Below are 23,385 nucleotides of genomic sequence, written 5' to 3' on the forward strand. Positions count from 1 at the left end.
TGTACCAAGCACAGTTCTGTGCCCATAGCCTCTCAAAAATATTATAATTCTTGTTACTTTATTTAATGTCTCTCTGAAGAGAAAGTCACTCATCTTTCCTGTGCTTGTACATGTAGAAACACTCAAAGCCATCTTACTTTTTTCTTTTAGTTGGAGAATGCCCGAGTTTCCATCAAGTACAATGAAAAATGAGCATTACAAATTTCGCTCGCTATCAAGTCGGACAGGGTATTGTGATAACTTGCTTAAAATTGTTACATGCTACACTTTATTCTTCACTGACATTATCCCAGCTAATGTCAGAATGATTGATTTTTCACTTTTCGAATAAGCTTATATTGATAGCAGAAATGGCATAGAATTAAAATATGGGATATTTTCCTGTCCCAACTAAATTTATGGGGACGCGGGACACTCGGGCCCAAAATCGGGACTGTCCCGTTTTTTACGGGACGTCTAGCAGGCTTAATACTAACCAGTCACTGCCTTGTTCTTGTTTTATTAATATCAATTCTACCAGTCACTATCTGTTGCCTTCTATACGCTCTTGTAGCAAATGCTTTTTGCATCCAATGCTTTACTTGCCACCAAAACGCTTCTTCTGTCTGTCTGTCTTTGTCAGTAGTACAATTCCCGATTTTTCATTAAAGATTCTTCCAAATCTTTAGGAATATCAAATGAACAAAGTGAAGTGTGACCCACTTGCAACAAGTAAAGAAACTTTAAACGAATGTATCAATTTATTTCAAGATAGGAAACTACACAAAATTTATGCCAAGTCTATAGAAGAACTGATAATTTGCAGCAACTGGGTACCTAAGAAAATGTTAAACCGAATAAGTCAATTGAACAAAACGTCATTCTTCAAAATTCCAACTATGTATTTTAATTTGCCAACTTGTCAAAAAATTGGTAACTTTGGAAGGGGAGTCTCCCTCCTTTACCCCCCCCCTTAACGACGCCTCTGAGGACGGACTTCTGGGGGACGGTGGGTTGTAATACTGCTACTTACAAGTTAGAGCTACTTTTAAGAGCTCCAACTGCTGATGGGTTTTATTTTATATTTAAAATACAAAATGTTTCCTCTTCTTGGGAGACGATCGCTCCTCCATGGATCCGCTCCTGTCTCAGGACAAGCCACACCAACAAGTGGTTCAGGCAAAGGTAAATTAATGACACTAGTATGCTGTTCCGTCAAAATCTCAATCTTGACCAGGGTGTTGGTTAGCCTGGTCTCTCACTGAACCCCTCAATTGAATGTTTATGTAAATTAGATATCCCTACATCACAAGCAGTAAATATAGTCTACCTTACTCTTTGTTTTTTAATGCATTTCTACAAGAGATTGTAGCTTTAAATAAGGTTCTCGTGAAGATTAGCTAGCGGGGGTTACCTAACCTAGCCATGAGTCATCAAATTAACAGTTGTACATCGTGGGTGATGATAGTGATCCTGACTTTAGGTGTTAAATTCGACTCGAAAGCAGAACAAGGGCTGTTCTTATTCGTGTCTCAGACGGGGCATGGAATGGGACGAATATGAAAATAAGTTTGCAGTACTAGTTTTCCACAGGGTTGGTAAAAGTGCGACTAAGATTTTCGAAACACTTGGCAATATTTTATTAAGACTTGGCAATTTCAAGTTCCATCGCCTTAAATCTTGTAATGTTCGCTACGCCGCTGTAAACAAGACGTATTTCCGTTAATATTCGTTGTTCATTTGTTTCCGCTTGCTCCCAAAGTGGTGAGCTGCATATGGGACTTATAATAGTTTTATTATGAGAAAAAATTACAAATTCATGTTCCTGAAAGAGGGAAGTTTGAAAGAGAAAATAAATTAAATATAAATAAGGAGAAAAAAGTAGTAATTACATGAAAATAAAAATGAAATATGAGTTTAACGTCCCACGAATATGCCGGTTAGGCTAAGGAAAATGATTAAAACGGTGAATAATTACGGAATAATTGGTGGAATGAGAAAATGGGAGAAAACGGAAATACCCCAAGGAAACCTACGAGCACGTACATGTAAATGAAATAAAACCTACATTGGCCTATGCTTTCTTTGTCTAGCAGAGTCATAGTTTGGAATCGAAAATGTGAGTTTCAAATCCTTGTATTTAGATTGAGAGTGTAAGGTAACGAAATCACTTAATATATCTATTAAGATTTCGGAAAGCGAAATTTTAATTTGGTTAAGTTAACTCCATATACTAACTGCTTGCATCTGCTTCGTACATTGTTCGAAGGGTCACGAAGCAAATCACCTCATTTAGTCTATACATACCTAGTACAAGCGTCAATTACCTGCTTCGCTGAGTTAAGATAAGAAAATTAGTAATATGTTTCGTTAGTCAGGCAATTTTTACTGTTACTGAAGCACTCTCTGATATCAGTTATTTTCGATCATTTTTATATCTATCGCCCCTCTTCCCTTCCCCAGGTTGCGGGCCTGAATTTGGGTTTAAATAGATCGGAAATTGCACTGTTCATCTCAGCGACCTCCAAACCAACGGATTCGACACTACTATCGGTGAATTTCAAACATTTTTAAATATTCCCCCACCTCCTCCTCCTCCTCCAAGATGCACCGTTGAAGTGAAATGATAGAAAAACATCCCAGGCCCAAACCTAATCTATATTAAAAATTTGATCGCGTTCGGTCGGATGGTTCGAGAGTTATTGTCACAAACATAGTCAGTCACTTTCATTTTTATTTAACATAGATAGATAGATAGATAAGTGAGAGGAGCTGAGAAAATTTTATAGCGATGCCTGGCTTGGCTCCCCTCAGTTTTATCTGCATATAGTGCAAACGGACTACTTGTAAACTTGAAACTACTTGTGAACTACTTGTAAACGTAGTTCGTTATCAGTGGTTTCCAATCGGTGTGTCGCGAAATTTTAGATTTTAGAAATCATGAAACTTTTAATAATAATTAGTTAACATTTAGTACTTTATAGAACATTACAGTAGTATAATTTATATTATTTGTTAAAATTTTTTATTGCATTAACAGTGCCAGCGTTTCTATATGACAACAGTGAGTAGCAAATAGCTTAGGTTAGTTCAGGTTAGATTTGGTTTAGTTCACTAACTTAGTAAGCCTACACAAGTTTGGCGCGGCTGGACTTGTCGGAAATTAATCCAAAAAATAAACAAATATATCGGTTTCATTTGGGCTTAGTAAAGTGTGTCGTAGGTCAAGAAGATTAAGAATCACTCCCTCTATTATTCACTTCAATTAATCATCGATCTCCTTTAACCTGAAGTACATAATCGTGGAATGTTTAACTAAAATTATAATTTTATATAATCTAGAAAATGCACATATCGAACATTACGTTACCTAACCATTCAATCGCAATACAGGTCATTGCAGAAGTGTGGTTGGCTTGAAGTTTAACGTCCTATTCAGCGCCAAGGCTGTGTGCGACTTACACCTACAGCTTAACATGGAATCCTAATCGTATGACCTTTCACTAAGATTTGAATCAATATTTCCCCTCTCCTCAACTAATTTCCCCAACCCGCTGAAAAGAATTTGTGCCTTGACAGGAAAATATTTGACCTTATTTCATATAATATATATATATATATATATATATATATATATATATATATATATATATATATATATATATATATAGATAGATAGATAGATAGATAGATATAGATATATATTCCATCATTGAAAGATAAAATGCTTGGATTGTATATCTGAAAAGTCGCCCCCTTCCCGTAAAAAGCTACAACCGAACACTGAATCGAACAACTGCATCTGTAATGCAGTGCTGAGTTTATTTTAACGTTTCTTTCAGCACCGAGGCTGTATGAGACGTGGACCTACTGATATAACGTGGAGTCCGAACCACATGAGCTCCCGCCGGGAATCAACCCAGGTCCCCAACGCCAAAGGCGCGTACACTAACTGCTTAGCCACAAAGGAGCTGATCTGTAAAGCAGTGTAAGCAAAAAAGAAAAAAAACACTAACAGTTTGCGCAACTTGGGATCAGAACATTCTGAATGGAGTAAACGTCTAAGTCGAGAAATAGTAAACGTCAATCAAAGTGGGCTTCTGCTTATTCAGTACTTTGTTAATACTTAATTTCTTCTATAAATAGGGCGATTCTCTGGCAAATGTTCCATTGTCAGTAAATTTTCAAAATTAATTTGAAACTATGATGTTTATGTTTTTCTATTAAGAAATAGTGTAACTATATGCTGAGACATTTAAAATCTTTTTGTAAAATATAATTACTAGATTTTGACCACATAAACTTTACATGTTGTACACCATGCTCAATGCTTTTCGCATATCTCAATTTTCAAATAATTTTCAAACTAAATTCTAAATCTGAAATTATACGAACAATAGCAAAAAATATGAAGTGGACCTTTGGCAAAAATCTGACAATTTCATTTTAATTAATGTTTTATCCTGGTAGGCAAAAATCGTAGTTTTCTCGTGTCATGTTTTGCAGTCCCGTGCGTAACGGAAAACATGTATTTTTCGTGTTTCCTTTGTAATTATAGAAGATAAAGTATTGAAACTTTTGCTCCAAAGTAGAATTATTATTAGCCTAATAGTAGTACTCATTAAATTTGTTTATTATCCCCCTTATTTATTTCGTGAGGTATAGAAATGTTGTCCCGTGCGTAACGTTACGCACGGGACATTTACAGATTTATGCAAGGAAGTGAATAAAATTAAGTTAGTAAGATTTCAATACCTGTTTATTGTTATTGAGGTTAAACAATGAACAATATACTTTTATATTAACTCAAAAGAAGCATGAATTTGCTGAGAGAAATTAAACCAACAAAATAACTACCAAAAACGTCTACGCTAAGTTACATAGAAACATTTACCAAGAGGCTTAAAAACAAATTATCATGATAAATCACACTTCATTAGAAAGATAGGTATCTAAGTTGGTTTGACAGTCTTGTAGGGGGCATATGGATTCGCTTCAAAACTCTTTAGTTCTTTACAAAAATGGCTATTGGTTCTGGAACGTATAGTATATTCTTTCACCCTTTTCAGCAAATTAGGTGCTTCAAGTATATTTAAAACTTGATCGAATGAGACATAAGACCTATTCGTTTCATCAAAACAAAACTTTGTACAACTGTTGTCCGTGCATTTCAGATTTATTACTCTATAATGTCACCATCTTCTTCTACACCACTTTCAGACACATATACATACCGATATTTAGTCTTAGTTTTGGAAGAACTACAATCAAATTTCACTAGGGGAAATACACCTGCTCTAACATTGCCCATTCTGCCCTCGACAGTTGGAGGGTTGGAATATCATTATGAACATCGTCTTCAAAGCTGTATTCTGAATTAATTTTGCTCTCATCACTTCATGAATATATCTTTCTGTACACTGGCACTTTTCGTTTTCCTTGAACCAATCTAACTTGAATTACCTTGTTCTTCTTCACAGTTTAGTGTTTTCCTTTTCTAAATGGTCAACAACGAAACAATGCGGAATGAGTTTTGCAAAAGAAACGTGAAAGGAAAAGAGTTAATCCTTTAACTCACCTATAACGCTGCATCCTTACTTTATTTTCCAGTCTCGCCTTGGTTCCTATGTTTAAGTCAATTTATATATTTTCTAGCCCATTCAGAGCCACTCATTGCTTTTTGTTGATCGACTCAGTTCATCCCTGACAATATTACTTGGAACAGAGTTATTTGCTTGTGAATCCATATTACTTACTAAAAAACTCACACTAAAACAAATCTTCACTGTGAAATAACAATCAATAATACCAAATAACCAAAAACCAACTGTTTCTCTTCAATTCACTTTCCCGCATTTCACCTGCCAATAGCAGCGTTCAAACGACTCAACGTTTGGTAGGTAGCACAGAGGATCGAGCAGCTCAACAATTGTACAACATTATGTGGTTTGAACGCCACCGATCAGCGCTCAGACAAATACCCCAAATACATGGTAATAGAACTAAGCGAGTTGCCTAGCAAAGTTCGACTTTGATACTTTGGAATGTAATTTAATTCATTTAAATTAAGTTATGGATGCGAATTTTTTATGCTTGTTAATGTCCAAATGTTAGTCTTAAAATAGTCCTCTTTAGTAAGGATATTGCATAATAACAGTCTTAGAACAACCAAAGAATTGGATGGTTATTTTTCTGTTCCGTGCGTAACAGTGAGTCTAAAAAGAAACATAATGTGAAGCTAATTAAATTATACTTTCCAATTTAAAAATATAATGCAGAGTAAGGAGAATGAATGTAAAACATAAGTGATGGTGTATAAAATGAAAATGCTGCCACAAATCGCAGAGAATGTCCAATGAAATTGAGATTGCCAAATGAGCTGTTTGTCTGAGTCCCGTGCGTAACGCTTAATTTCGGCTTATAACTCAAATTTGCAATTGTTTTAGTGTTTCATTTTATTTAACTATGCACTAATAATTTTTACCCTAATTTTGACATACTTTTTACTTTATTTGAAAATACATTTTTGTTTAAAAAAGCAGTTTTGTGTACAAATGTCCCGTGCGTAACGCTGAGAATCGCCCAATAGTGAATCAATACTATGAAGAAACACTCATTAAACTAATAACCGAAAGAATAACACAAGGAACAAGAGTAATTTCCGACTGATTAAACTATAGGTCTATACCTAACTTTACATTGTATTTGTTTCCACACCACGAAAGCGATATACTGTTTCTTACCAGTCATAGAATGTAGAATGTGCACCTAGTCGAGTTGTGAAATAGACACGCTGTAACGAAACCTGAAATTCAAACGCCTGGCACTCGAAGTTCTTGGAGCTGTGCTATAGCTGTTTCACGTGACCTGCAACTTATGACCTTCAACTATGTTTTAGTAACCAGTTCAATGACAAGGCAAAAAACAACACAACTTCTTACGTGAAGACAACACAAGAAAAAAATCTAACTTTTTGTTTCCAAAATGATGAAATAACAAGAATAAAAACGTTTTAATTCTCAGTAACCCAAACATTAATTCACTAGAGAACATAAGAAAAAAAAAAGTGAGCTCACCTTGAGTAATGCTTTTAAATTTCAGTGAGGCTGTGAAATATGTCAATACCTTCCTGAATTATCTATATTTCAATGTAAATAGAGTTCTTTAAACAAAAGGATGGTCTGCAGTAGAGCGCTTACCTCTGACTTGTTGGATCCCTGGTTCGATTCCTGCAGCCGACAAATAGGCTTTTGGTGAACAAACACTGTAGGTGTGGTTATTCTTTAGGTTCTCCCGTTTCCTTCCATTTTCTTCATTCCACCATTATCATGTATCTCATCGTCACCTTCTCCCTTACATTGATGTACAATCATGGGACGTTAAACTAAAAGCAAAAAAAGGAGAAAAAGAAAGAAAGAAATGAAATAAATTTTGTTGCAAATATCCTAGTAAAAATAGGTTTTCTGGACTACACAAGTGGCTCCGCGTAGCGTAGTTGCTAACGCTTTCACCTTCGGTACGAGCGGTCTTGTGTTCGATTACGGTGGGGGCACTCGGTCAAAAAAGTTTCAAAAGCTTTTAAGTCCATCCATCCTGAATCAGGCTTTCTTGGGTTTTCCTCATTTCACACCAGCTAATGCCGGATGGTACCTAACATATAGGTCCCAGGCCATTTGCTTCCTTCCCTTTCCCCTGATAGTGTGCTCACCGTGAGACGTCGTAACTCATACTGTATGTGACGGGCTAACAAGGCCATAGATGCCTAAAGCCCAGAAATCTAAATCCTAAATCTTCACTACACAAGAAAATGAACGCGCTGAAAACGGTTTCTTAGCAATTATATTAAGTAGTCCTGTAGTAAATCTCCATCAAGTAATAAACCATCACATATAAAAAGGAATGAATAAATACATAACATTCATTTTGCGTACCTCAAAATGTAAAAGTTACTATACATTTTTATTCAAAGATTCCTCAAAATTCAGATTCACGTATTCCTTTCTCCTCAACCATTAACGAGTTACATTAGTAAGAATTGTATTCATAAACCACATTACTTGTTTAGTACTATATTAAAGCAAGTTGTACTAAAGGAATATATAATTAATGGAATATTTGACTACAGTGATAGTTTACTATTGTACTTACCCAAGCTTTTGTTTCCTTCCTCTCTTCTTTTCCGTTTGTAAACAACCTCGTTACAAACCAACTCGCAAGCAAACTACATGTGTTTCATGACGTCATCTATGGTACAAGAAAGAGGTGTCTATAGCCGGTCAGGATGTGGCATACAGATGTACGTATATAACATATAGCTGACGTATGAAACATTTGTATACGTATGTAAAATTGTTAGATGTCAGACATCCTGCAGCGACATGATATAACATCTAAGTGGGTTAAAGGCAGTACCTATGTAGTATATAGATAAAGTGCGCTCCGTACAGATTTCCGTAGTAAATATAACGAATCCTTGTATTTGTACAATATATCGCTTTCCGGATAATGGATTTTTCTCAGTGTGAAGATCTGTAGATAAGCGTACAAAGATGAAAATTATTACTTTCTGTTAGGCGAACGGATTCACCAAAATTCTAAGTAATACATTCTGACAAGTTGGTGCGTTTGTTTTGTATATGCGATGTTGTTGTGTTTATATTTTACTATGGGTAAAAGGGGTGTTGGGAGAGTTAGCATCACTAGACATCGGATTTTTATGCAAATGCATATTATTTGCTTATATGCATCTCTGTTAAACTTTGTAGGAGTTGCTAACAACAATAATACAGCTCGAATTTGAAGTTTTATATCGCATATAAATGCATATTTCAAATTTTAATGTATACATTAGAGCTTAAGAGCATATTCAGCATATTGTATAGCTTTCTGACCCATTGCGCCCATCACCCACCATGACCCACTGCGACCCACCAACTCAGTCTGACCTTCCGACCCACTCTGCTCACAGTATTGCAGAGAGCATCTTCTGAACACTGATGAATTTGTCTACGTTTTACTTTTAAGGCTTCCATTTCCCTTTCTTTTTCATTTGTTTCTGTTTACTTACTTTATTATTATAATTTATATTTGTAATTGTAATAACAGCAATAGGACTCATACTACTACTTGGCTTTCGTGACACATACCCAGTGAGTTTTTGGAGGAGATAACTACTGGAAAAATATATATTTTTAATCGCTGTAATATATAAATTATTATATAAAAAATTGAATGTAACTATGTGTGCCTGATGATAGTCCCAAATTGCAAAGTCAAATAGAATCACTTTTGTTATACGCCTATAGTTAGGCCTTAATCCAAACTGGGATGTTATCATATCGCTTTTATTATACAGTAATACATATCCTAGGAGAGTAGTAAGGATCCGAAATTTTTGTGAAGAAAATTGAGTATCTCACAAGCCGTTACACTTAAGGGAGATGTAATTCAGTATTTTAACTCTTTATTGAAAATAAACAGAACATGTCCTAGCATATCTAAAAATTATCATTTTTGGGGGAAGGGGCACTTTCTATATATGGCAAAATGGCGTTGGTTTGTAAAAATAATAGAAAAGGATCGATATTACTTGAGAAACAAATTCAGAAACAATTATTAATAGAGAAAAAAAAACTGGTTCGCTTCATATATCCATTGTTTTCTACTATAATAATTGCTGAAGTTTATGCTTATTATATGGAGCGCTTAGAAAATAAAACAATCAACCCATAAAGTTGTGAGAAAAATAGACATAAAATTTGTATTGTAACCTTAATTACACGGAAAATTCAACTTTGGACTATATAGGGATGCGCATGAGTCGAGTCGTCTCAAGAAAATGTTGTCTCGACTCGAATTCGAGACGAGACATCTCAAAATTCGAGTCGAGACAAAATATACCAGTTAAAATATACGCGCACATCAGCCAGAATATTATGACTACCTACCTTATTGTCAGTGTGTCCACCTTTGGCACGGATAACAACGGCGACGTGTCTTGGCATGGATGCAATGGTCCTTGAAAGGTCACTGGAGAGATATGGCACCACATGAGTACACATAAGTCACCTAATTCCCGTAAATTCTTGGGAGAGGACGATGCACTCTGACGTCACGTTCAATCACATCCTATCTGTGTTCGATTGGATCAGATCCGGCGAGTTGGGCGGCCAGCACATCACTTGGAACTTGCCCTTGTGTTTCTCGAACCACTCCATCACAATCCTGGACTTGTGATATGGTGCATTATCTTTTCGAAAAAATGCCACTGCAGTTGCGAAACATGGTCGTCATGAAGGGGTGTACGTAGTCTGCAAGCAGTGTGCGATACGCCTCGGCCGTCATGGTGCCTTGCTCGAGCTCCACTAGACACACAGATGCTCACGTAAATGTTCCCCGGAGCATAATTAAGCCACCGCCAGCTTGTTTTCGTCCCGCAGTACAGGTGTCAAGGAGCTGCTCCCTCGGAACACGACGGATTCGCACCCTCCCATCATCATGATGAAGAAAGTATCGGGATTCATCAGACAATGCAACGCTTTGCCACTGTGCGAAGGTTTAGTGACGATGATCATGTGTTCATTTCAGTCGTAGTTGCCGATGCCGTGGTGTTAACTTTCGCACATGGATGGGACATGATCTTCGGAGGACCATCGTTAGGGATGTTCAGTGCACTGTGTGTTCAGACACACTTGTACTTTGCCCACTAATAAAGTCAGAAGTTAGTTCTGCCACAGTTCGCTGCCTGTCCTGTTTTACCAGTCTGCCCAGCCTATGAAGTCCGACATCTATAATAAGGTGGGGGCGCCCAACCCCTCGAAGTTTGGACGTCGTTTCCCTTGGTTTCGCTACTTGTTGAAGACACTCACCACAGCACTTCTCGAATACCCGACAAGTTCTGCAGTTTCCGAAATTCTCCTGCCGAGTGTTCGGGCCATTACAACCTGCCCTCAATAAAACTCAGATAGATCGCGCGCCTTCCCCATTCTACACACAGCTAGCACTCTCACTGATACTACATGCACCGTACGTGTGACCAGAGATGGTCATCCTACCTCATTTTGCCCTCATGAGGGCCGCGCTCACCCTCACCTCACCCTTACTTTAGTAGTTGAGGGTGAGGGCGATAAAGTAATTGAGGGTGAGTGTGAGGGCGTCAATGGAGGGTGAGTGTGAGGGAGGGTGTGTGTGAGGGCGTCAATGGAGGGTGAGTGTGAGAGCGTCAATGAAGGGTAATTGTGAGGGAGGGTGAGTGTGAGGGCGTCAATGGAGGGTGAATGTGAGGGAGGGTGAGGGTGTCAGTTGAGGGTGAGTGTGAGGGAGGTGAGGGTGAGGGTAAGGGTTCATAAAATTAATTATCTTTCAATTCTTTATTTTTGGAAAATATGTTAGAAAATGTAATGTAGTTTTTTCTTAGAATTAATCGTCGTTCACAGAAAATCGTCATATCAATATTCCATCAGTTTCATACGCTTTTCATGCGCGAAGACAAGATGTTCCTCATAGCTTTATTATTTTTCTATATTTACGTATTTTCACTTTATAGAAATAATAATTACGATATATATAAAAATATCTACTGCAAGTTTTTGGCTACCGAAAATTTTAAAGTTCAACGAAAGTAACCCATTAAAAATACTAGAAGTTCTCAGGAAATAATTTTTTTTTTCATATGTTCGTTCAGAAGAGAAACTAATAAATATTCATATATTCATTCATTCTGAAACTGTAACTAAGAAAAAGCTTTATTTCTTCTTCTAAGTAAGAGAAAAATATATATAAGAAACGTACAAAGCTGCAAGCCGCAATAAATAACTTTATATTTAATTATGAAATAAAAAGATATTTCCTGCTTTTGGCTATATACGTACTTTTAGACTTCCAAACTACGCTATGCATATGAAAGGGAAGTCTTATTGAACGGCTGTGTCCATCTGTGTGTCTGTCTGTCAACAGGTATCACATCAAAATCAGTTTAGAGCTATTGACAAGCGGTTTTCGGGAATCGATCCAGCATCTCAATAATAGGTTGCATCTCCTTCAACAACCTCCTACTTAACAGGTACCCTCAAATCACCTTGGCAGTCAATGTGTTAAACTGGAAGTGGTAGAAATCGGAAATTTCCGGTTTCAAATTAAAGACCACGAGTAAAAAACGGTAATAGCGATCGGCAAACGGTTTTCGGAAATAAGTGGATATGAAAGGAACCACCTTAACTCCTGCATTTCTACTAAAACTGCAAGTGGTAGGATCCACTAGTACTTCAGGTTTCAATATTTATTTTCATAAACTTAAAAGGGTAAGAGCTATGGACAAACTGTTTTCGGGAATCAATTCTGCATTGCCAGAATAGGTTCCACCTCTTTCAACAATCTTACTTAAACGGGAAGTAGTAGAAGTCGACCATATCTGGTTTCTACAAACATATTCACAACTCATAAACGAATATAAAACATAGCTAGCGATAAAGAGTTTTCAGAAATCGATTTAAGGTCTTAAGGTGACAAACCACCTGTACTCCTGTATTTCCACTAAAATCGGAAGTGGTATAAATTCACTGCTACTTCTGGTTTCAATATTGAGTTTCCTAGACCTAAAACGGTAAGTGCTATCGACAAGCGGTTTTCGGGAATCGATTCAGCATCCCAAGAATAGGTTCTATCTCTTTCACCAATCTTCGAGTTAAACCAGAAGCTATGTTGAACCACTTCTGGTTTCAACAATATTGGTCATAACTCAAAAACGGTAAGAGCTATTGAGAAACGGTTTTCGGGAAACGATTCGTCGTTCCAATAATAGGTTCAATCTCCTTCGACAACCTAATATTTAAACCGTAAGTGGTAGAAATCAACTCCTTTCGGTTTCTACTATTTCCAATTTTACTATTGAATTTGTATAGTTTGGAAGTTTGCCGTAGTTTCATACTGTAGAACGATACTCGCTTGTTCTATCATATAATTCTTGTGTTCAAGTACTAGGTTTATTACCAGGTACTCAATAATACTTATATATTTTCCCATTATAGGACCTAGAAAGTTGGAAGATTATAATTTGCTGTAATGTCATATTTCTATTCATGGATTTAATCAATATCATGGCTTAATGTGGAGTTAATACTTGATAGTGAATATTTGTTTAAAATGGAAAATTTTCAGAAATGGGAAGTTTTAAGCGGAAAATTTTCCACTTCACATCACTAGTTGCAGGGATGGTTTCAGTAGAGCAATTGTTAATATGTACATTTAATGGACGGAACAATGTAAAGGAGATTCTTTCTTCTAGGGTAGAAAATGTTTTATTTGTAGCTGTACTTTATTTGAAGGAGCGCCAAGTGAACTTTGTGGTGGACAAACACCGTATACGGTGGTTTTCTCGGGTTTTTTCCGTTCCCTCCCACTTTCTTCATTCCACCATTTGATTAATTTCTCATCATTATCGTCTCTCTTAGCCTCGGAGCATAATTGTAGACGTTAAGCTGAATATTTCATTTAATTTTATTTGAAGGAGAACATTTCTAACCAGCGATTATCTGAAGCAGAGATCCTTGGGTTATCCGGGTTCGATTCTGTGCCGGACATAAGTTCCGCGATAGAGAGGAAAGCTCAATTAAATATAAAACATAATTGTATTTATAATGATTTTCATATACAATTATAGTCTAAATTTACACAGTTCAACTTTTTTTTATTATTATTAAATTAAATATTTCCCTTTGTCTTTCGTGACTGGTGGCTTGTTGGCAGTGGCGTCACTAGGTCTAATTTGGGGTGTTCAAGCCTCCCCAATTTCTTACAAGCCCATCTAAATTTCACTATGTTACATACTTTTAGAAAAGAGGATACTAAGAAAATCTACTGAAATTACAGTATTGACGAATTTGCACCCAAATTCAACAGAAGGTGCACACACACCTTAAAATTCTGCATCTTCACAGAGTAATTTATCGTTGATTATTAATATTTTGTTACTATATGAATAGCCCCCTTAAAATATGAACTATTTCACAAGGCAAATTTTAAATAGGTGACTTTTAAGGTTTGATTGCTTTATAAGGTAATTAATATTTTCTTTTTTTATTGTATTCTAATATTATTTCGTGCAAATAGGGATGCGCACGAGACAAGATTAGAGGTTGTCTCGCCTCGAAAATATGTTGTGTAAAGTGATGCCTCGAAAAATGTATTTTTTTTCTGTTGGAAGAACCCTGTCTCGTCTCGAATCTTGTCGAGTTATTTTGAGAAACAATAGCTTTAATTTAATAAAGAATAAAACAAACATTACTATGTTCCTAAAAATGTGCAAGACTGAAATAAAAACCACAATTCTTTTGCCCCAAATGCTCGCAAATTGTGTTGTTTTTGATTAAAGATAAACCTAAAATACCGAAACAATGAAATTTTGGAGTATTGGGTACCTCTGCCTCAAAATGGTTTCTCAGTCCTCTTTTAAAAAATCCTAGTTACGCCACTACTTGTTGGGTGCAAACAGTCAATGATCGTACATATCACGCCCATACTCATGGGGCCTGAGCTTCCCTGAAATTATGAGTTTGAGAGTGAATTTCGTAATGAAGAGTAATTGCCTTCATTCGTCCTTAAAGTTGCTTGTATCCGAAGTATGTTCCGTCCTTCATTTATACATATGGTGTTATATAAAGTCATAACTTCAATATCTTTTTTCTGCATCTCCTAAGTTCTTTTCACCAAAAGTTGAATATCACCAAGCATTTGGCAACCATTATTTTAAATTCTTTAAATTTATGTTCTCTACCAGTTGTAAATCGCACATATTGAAAGAAAGGCACGAAAAGTCAAGCTTTATTTCTAAAGAATGCAATGAAATAAAATGAAATATCTAGTTTCACGTCCCACGTTTATGCGCCAAAGCTAAGGGAGACGGTGATGATGAGAAATGAATGAAACTGTGCAATGAAGAAAGTGGGAGGGAACTGGAGAACCCAGGGAAAATTCACGCAGACGGTGTTTGTTCATCACAAAGCTCACTTGGCGCGAGCTGGGATCGAACCAGGGACCCCACGCACCAGAGGTGAACGCTCTACTATTGAGCCACGCAATCCCCTTTATCTCTAAAAAAAAAAAAAAAATGTGGATATTTTGTGCGCATAGCCAAGCACCTACGCAGGGGGTGGGTCCTTGAGGTCCAGACCCCCTCCTCGAAATCCGGACTTTTTTGTCAATTTAGTCTAATTTTAAGTACAAAGTTTAGTATAATTTAGCCTGAAAATGTGTTTGGGCCTCCCCGAAACGCTTTGGACCCCTCCAGAAATAAATTCTTGCGTACGTCTCTGCGCATAGCACTCCAAGCGGATTAAGGCTTTTGGGACCCTGGAGCCGACTATTTCAAAGGGGTTACGAATAATTCAAGTGCATAACTTTTCTTTGCTGTCTTCCACAGCCTCATAGGCTTATCGACTCGCTTCGCCCCCAGTGCCCTCCTAAGGCGGTGCGTTACCGAAATAACATTCAAGATTAGATAAACGCATACTTATTTGTTACAATGACACTGAATTTCACATCAATTGACAAAAAAATACATTCTTCTCGTATGTCCCTACCAGAGATGGTCATCCTCCCTCATTTTGCCCTCATGAGGGCCGCCCTCACCCTCATTTTAGTAGTTGAGGGTGAGGGCGTTGGAGGGTGAGGGCGATAAAGTAATTGAGGGTGAGTGTGAGGGCGTCAATGGAGGGTGAGTGTGAGGGAGGGTGAGGGGAAGGTGTCAATGGAGGGTGAGTGTGAGGGAGGATGAGGGGAGGCCGTCAATGGAGGATGAGTGTGAGGGTGTCAATGGAGGGTGAGTGTGAGGGAGGGTGAGGGGAGGGCGTCAATGGAGGGTGAGTGTGATGGAGGGTGAGGGTGATAGAGTGTGAGGGTGAGGGGCGTCAATTGAGGATGAGGGCGAGGGAGGGTTAGGAAAAATGACCATCTCTGCGTGTGACTGACTAGCATGCATGCATTCGTCGGCAGGTGACGCAGATATCGCCTGCATGGGTTTATATCGATAGTAGATAGGTAGTCATAATGTTCTCACTGATCAGTACATAATAAATAAATTTTAAATGTAGGAAATTTTCAACATTCCGATTAACTTGCAGGAAATTTCACAAGTTATGGCAAAAAGCAACTGACTTGGACAAGACAACAGTTAGTTGATATGGCAATTTTTTTCTGCATTTTGAGGTGTGAGCTTTGACCATGCCTTGTGAAGTTTTGATGTTTGGTGCTCATCAGTCGCGCTTCCATTTTTTTTTCTAATTGTTGGAGTTCATGATAATTAACAATACATTGGGCAGTTCGAATACATGTTCACGTTTTCACTCAATCCAACTCAAACTGTTTCGTTGTTATATAGCTGTATTTGTTTACGACGAATTAATTGCGTATTAGAAATACACCCCAACAAAAGTTTCTGCGTGTTCATCGGCTCAGTATTCAAGGTTTTAATTACAACCTGAATTGTTAAAATGCGAACGTGAGTTCCACTAGATATCTAAGCAGTTCCTATGGATAATTCAAGCACATGCTAATTAAGGTCTTTCTAGCAAGCACTTCTGCTGTTCATAAACTTTACGCATTCGAGTAGGAAAAAAGAAGATAGAAAGAAAGAAGTAAAAATGGTATTTGTGCAACCCTGACTCACTCAAGCTCATGCTTTCTATCCCCAATGGAGCTCGCGTTCGCTAATCTCAATGAGGATCATACTAGTCAACGTACTCACTAATTCGAGCTTGAGCTTGATATTTACTGTGAAATTCTCTTTAGCTCCATCTCGTAATGCCACACGTCCTTTTCTGTTTTTACATATCTCAGTGGCGTATTTAGAGAGGGCTTCCGGGCTTAAGCCCCCCGAAATCTTTCTTACTATAGTAAAGTATATGAAATATCTTGCAGAATTTTCACATTTTCAGGCAAAGCCCCCCCCGAAACAAAATCGTAAATACTCCACTGTGTTTCACCATTTTCGATTTATAGGGGGGGCCGTTAACTTTTCAATTAAGTTTTTGTTTACATTTTGACCCGTCGCCATTTTGCACAGGGTTGTCATAGAGAGTCGAGACTTGCTCCATTTTCCTTCATTTTACAACAGCTTTCAAACGATGTGCTACTTAACCTCCCTTGCCATTTGAAACTTTTGAGTTGGACTCCGTCTGGAACTCTGCAGGGAACCCTGGGGTAAACTTTTTTACCCCAAAAAAGTATGCCCTTGAAAATGATGGGATATGCGTTTACCGAGTTTTCCATTTACCCAAGCGTTTCCGAACAAATGACTCGGTTCAAACTATTCTACCAGGTAATTTTTTTGTACTTTTTACATTACAAACCAGTTGAGAATGCTCCAAGAGCATTGCTAGAACGATCTTAAAAAGAATGGAATTATGGAGCGGGAAGGATAACTGTCATTGTTCCTAGATGTAAAAGTAAATCTTTTTATCTTCATTTTCTTCTCTTTCTTGCAAATTATCATCTCACTATGACTCACAGTTCTCGAAGTATGTCTGCTTAAATATCTAGAAATTCGAACTTTTTGGGCCAATATCTGGGGAACAGTGGCCAGTTGGCCAGTAGACAGTTAATCAATGGCCACCGGTTTCTATTTGGTACCAAAATATTTGCCATCCTCTTAGGTATTGATGAACATCAGTATCATCTCTCTACAACTTATGGTTTCCGAGCTAAGGCTCGTTAAAAATGTAGAAATTGGCAGGTTTTGGCCAATATCACGGAAATAGTAAGTCATGGAGAGATGATATTTGTGGTAATCAATCCATAATAGAATGTTAAACATTCTCGTACCGATATTAGTTGGTGGCCACTGGCCAATTGGCCATTGGCCAGTTGGAAAGTGGCCACCGGTTACTATTTGGTACCGAAAGTTTTACCATCCTTTTAGATATTGATCAACACCAATATTTCGCTATGACTTACGGTTCCCGAGATATGGGTCCTTACATTTCTGGAAATCGGCCATTTTTAGTGCAATATCTCGTGAACGGTAAGAGTGACGTGAAAAATTTAATCACTTTCTCTGGTAGTTCTTGATGCTCTATCGAATACAATGTTCAAAATTAAAAAAGTCGCAAATAACAGACAGACGGACAGACAGACACACAGACATAGAAAATTCATTAACGAACTTTTTGAGTTCGTTGAATATGTTGTAACTTACAATATCCCGCCCAGTGGCACGTATAACTTCGGGATTCGTCTAGCTATAACATATCAAATGCGAATACAATTCCCTCGTTCAGATCTCAGTGGAGCCACTCCCTTGTCATTAAGCAACTCTCTTCTTCAGTTAACAAGTTGCAATATCTCGAATTGTTTTCTTGGTAGATACTTCTGGTAAACATGATAATTTATTGTAATACACAGTAATTGTAGTCTAAGACACACAATAACGAAAATATGGTATTATAGACAACATAATAATATGCAAAATGGTACACTGAAAAATAAAATCTTTAGAAAATCGCGAAGAGCTACCTGACATTCATGTTTACAGTCATACTTCATTATTTAAATTTAATGATTACTTCATTATTTAATTCTGTGAAACTGTTAGAATTAATTACAGGCTCTGTAGAAACTCTTTCAAAATGGATTAAAATTATAAATGACAAGTAAAAAGTGCCTTGCTGAGCGTAGCTTGTAGGAACCCCCTCAAGTCTGCTTCCCCGCACCGCGGGGTCTGCGCGCCCTTTATCGCCGCCACTGGCTAATATGAATATGAAACAGATGTCAGGCAAGGACGACTAGCGGTGTTTTCCAGATGAACCGATGATGACTTATTTATGGCACAAGCCATAGTAGAAGGCGACATAGTTGAAGAAACTATACGCTCTCAGTAACTTAAATTGCACGAAAATTTCCAAAGTAGGTTCATTGATCTGAGTACCGCATGTAGCCCACTTTGTCCCAGAGTGGGATGGTTTGTTTCTAACTTTTCTACCGAAAAGCATTTGTCTGAAATGGTGTTTCGGAGACAATAAAATAAAGAAAATATACTAGGCAGAGAGAGAGAGAGAGAGAGAGCAGGGAGGAGGGAGTGTACCAATTATTCGTTCTTCTAACCTTTCATTCGCCTTCTACAAGAGAATGACGGAGCATTTTTTTTTAAATTTCCATTTTTGCCTAGTCCTTCTAGAAAGCGAGGAAGGGCTGGGGGATGTGAGAAAAAAACCTCTAGGATTTCAGAACAAGTTCATATTTTGTTTGTCTTGGTTGCTAACAATCTTTTTCTCCATAAACTAGGCATGCTCCGATTCTCCGATGAAAAAGCCATTCTCTTACATAGACATTTTTGCATGCTATAAGCATATATCTCAAATAAAAACAGCATACGCTGAATATACTCTAAAGCACTAATACATGCACTAACCTTTAAAATATGCATTTATATGCACTATAAAACTTCAAATTCGAACTGTATTATCGTTGTTAGAAACCTCTACTAAGTCTAACAGAGATGCATATAAGCAAATAAAATATGCATTTGCATAAAAATCCGATGTCTACTCATTACCAACCTTGTAAGTAGCATGAAAGCACAGTGCAGAGCATGTACCACTGTCTGTCGTAATCACAGAACCTTGTAAAGATCACTTAGTACCTTCTGTAATGCCTGAGGAGACATCATGAATCGCAGTGGTTTCAGCGTTGACTTTGAATAAAAGTGTCATTTTTTTCTAATCATATGTTTCTTTGTATTGCATCCTGTATCATACTTTCTCTGTATGGTTCAAGTTCCACCAATCTATGCCAATTCGGACATACGAAACTTACTTTCGCAAGTGACATAGCACGCGGAATTTACTTTTGTCCTAAGAGTTACACAACAGTGTATACCTGGGAAGGATAAAGGTAAATGAATAAAATCCTAGAAATTTCAGTGTTATATGAAATAACTTCTTTCCTTCTTTAAAAAACGGGAAACCTGGAATACGTGTTTGCTCATTCTTATTGAGAAACTTATAATCAATAATTCACGTCTCTGACTTAAATGACTCCTCATATTCAAGATTATGTGCTTATAAGATCTGAAGTTAGAGCAGTATAGGAATTAGTTTTTACTTCATGAGCGACGTGTTTGCATCCTGGATTCCACAGCTCCAACTCAGGCCTCGAATCATAACTTAAAACAGGGGAGGGCAAGATAATTTTGGGTGGCTAATTCGAAATGAAATCTTTCAGTGTTACTAGTATTACTTCATGGCGCACGATTTTGCCCTGTAAGCTAAAGAAAATAGTGACGTTGAGAATGAATGAAATGGTGGAATGAAGTAAGTGGAGGAAACTAGAGTTCACATACATGGTGTTTCTGTGCCACAAAGCCCACTTGGCACCAGCCGGGATCGAATCAGAGTCCTCACACACCAAGGGTGAAAGCTGTGCCACTGAGTCACAGAGGACCTGGGGCTAGGTCGAGTCCATTTTACGTTCGTAGTTTCTTATTACATAAATGTTACGATTATGAAGCCTTCGAAATGCATTAAACAATTAGCTCGATTTGATTGTGAACTTACATTAATAGTTTCTGTAAATTTGAAACTGATTACAAAATGAATCCGTAATTTTATTAGGTGAATATAAAATATACTCCCAGCACAAAACAAAACTATCTGAAATTTTCATGAAAAAAAAGAAAGAAAATAGCGTTGCAACCAGAAGAGTAAAGTGAGAAGTATATTTATCTCACAGTGAACTGCATTGATGCAAAGTGGTCTAACTCAAAATTTAAATTTTCCAAGAGTGAAAGTTGAAGTTCAATATTTCATGAACAATCCATATTTCTTTTATGTTGGGAACCAAAACCATAACTACTGCATGTAGTTTATTGTTTTATTTAGTGTTAACAAATTTCCTTTTAAAAGATACCTATCTATAAAAGTGAAAGGTACCTGTACTAGTTCTTGGCATCCAAGCAGTCCATTTATTGTATGTACTATGTAAAATAGTCTCGTATCATAATATGTGATGTACAATAAATGTTACATGATATATTATCCGCAACACGTGATTGGGGAAGCGAATAATCCAGAAGTTATGTAACCCTATAGCGTTCATGGAAATGAAAACACAATGATTATAACTATGCTAAATTACTATAGACTGGCAATTACTCATTCAAAGAATTTATGATGTTCACTTTATTGCAATGGTTTTATATTTATACAAACTAGATATAGGCTACGAATAATAGTTTTATACAAACTAGATAATCAATTATTATTATTATTATTATTATTATTATTATTATTATTATTATTATTATTATTATTATTATTATTATTATTATTATATTTTAAGTACAATCAAATATCACGATATTAATTATTAGTTTTAATTAACTGAATTGAGCTGAAAATTAAATCTTGATCTCGAAAGATTAACTATTAAATTTATGCGTTATGTACCTTTCTAAAGTAATAAATGCTGGAATTGGTTTCAAGGCTGTTCCTAAGTGAATACTTTCTTCATAATAATATTAAAAATTATAGAAAAATTTTCGAGACATTCGAGTCGAGTCGAGATTTCTATGAGCAGTCTCGACTCGAAAATTTGAGTCGAGAAATACGTTTGTCTCGACTCATCTCGAATTTTACAAAGTATCTCGACTCGAGCGCATCTCTATGTACTTACCTACTAACTGTTGGTCTACTTACCTTGATTTGAGACTTTAAAATGTCATCCTTTTTTCCACTGAAAAGTATCGATAATTCAACAAGGAAATAATTATACCATGATAATTTAATTAAAATTCATAGAAATTTGAATCATGACAAACATTTTATCATTTTATATCGTAAAGGTCAGATCCACCATTATGGTAACAGAACGTTGCTTGAGCGATTGATCGTAGAAATTCAAACTCCGATTAGTTAGAATTTCACAACCTGGTTTTATTACAAGTGTAAACTCTTTAGTCAGTAGAGAAGAGGCCGTGGATCATGTGTCAGAGTGGATGAGAGTGGTTCATGATAGGTCGTGGGTCACGGCGAGTAGTGGGTCATGGGTCACGATTGGTGGTGGGTCCGTGGGTCGTGGGTAAAGTTTTCATTGACCCACGCCATCTCTGTTTCGTATATTTCATTTTTTAAAACTTTGAAATTATGAATATTACATTACACTCAGCTGTTATTATTCAAAATCTATTAATCGGCATAAAATAATCAGTAAATCAAAATCTGAAAAATGTTATAATTTAGCGAACGTTAGAATCTATGTTCATTTATACTGATTTTATATGAAAGAGCACGGAATATTGTCTGCTTGATTGATTTTACGCTTAACGTCCGTCTTCAGAACCAGGACATAGAAAACATGAACTACATAGTTAACGCTGGATTTGTACTACGCGTGCTGGCACTACAGATCAAAGCTCACACTACATATACAGATAAAACTAGCTAGACACTTGGTTAATAGACAGACTACAGCATATAAGTTACTTATTAAAATACTGTTAGCGATTCTAATATATTGGATCGGCAGACACTAACTTTTCTCTCTCAATATCAAATAAAATATTTAACGTAAGGGCTCGTATGTATGTCCTTTAGGTTAAAGAAGATAGGTCATTGTTGAAAGTGAGTGACTATGAAATGAATCAGCTGGAAGAAATGAGAGAACCCAAAGAAAACCAAAGTACACATGTTGTCCATCGTATATTCATATGGTCTGGAAGTGAATCATGGACCCTCTCATCCGAATTGAGCGCTTCACCACTGAGACACCATTCTCTAATTTCCCCTAATGTGGAAATATAAAACGAATGACCAGAAAAACTATATCTCTTATATCTATAGGTACCATATTTTATGTGTAAAGTCACCAAAAACGTCAAATTTATATATATAGACTTTATTTCTCACGTACAGAATAAATAAGGAAATGAATTTTTCCAAAATTGTACTGTTAAGTGTCCACTATACTCAAGTATTAAGGATTTTTTTTTCTTTTTTTTGTGATTTCAGATTTCTGCTTACCACTAGCTTAAATCCTGAGTTCATAGGAATGGACCGAATCAATCTGGTATCTTGTATATGTATTATACTAATAGCTGCTGTCAGGTAAGACTTACTCTAATTTTTACGCTTAATTTTAACAGTATTATGTAGGCAGAAAAGTATATTTTCAATGCGGGAGGTTTTGGGGCATATTCTAATTTCTAGGTTTATTTTTAGATTTCAATGTAAAGCAGCATCTGCTTTGTTTTACTTATTTCCGGAGATGTAGAATCCATTGATGCATGAGTCCAAACCTATCGAAATATTTGATTTTAAAAACTCTAAATAATGTTTCTAAACATTCCCACACTATTGTTAATACTATACGATTTATTTTATAATGCGTTATACATGTTGTACAGTCAGTTGCACTGTTAGC

At 36.6% G+C, this 23,385-nt stretch overlaps 1 protein-coding gene across 1 annotated transcript in view; it reads left to right on the forward strand.

The window, feature by feature from the left end:
* Grd (gamma-aminobutyric acid type A receptor subunit Grd) overlaps positions 1–23,385 on the forward strand; it is a 1,945,208-nt gene that overhangs the window by 567,360 nt on the left and 1,354,463 nt on the right. The window contains exon 2 of the mRNA XM_081752088.1: positions 22,974–23,069. Coding sequence (XP_081608214.1) covers positions 23,014–23,069 — 56 coding nt within the window. The 5' untranslated portion in view covers positions 22,974–23,013. The remainder of the gene's footprint in view (positions 1–22,973; positions 23,070–23,385) is intronic.

The sequence above is a fragment of the Thermobia domestica genome, chromosome 3 (assembly GCF_964235325.1).
Source record: "Thermobia domestica chromosome 3, izTheDome1.hap1.1, whole genome shotgun sequence".
Classification (NCBI taxonomy): domain Eukaryota; kingdom Metazoa; phylum Arthropoda; class Insecta; order Zygentoma; family Lepismatidae; genus Thermobia; species Thermobia domestica.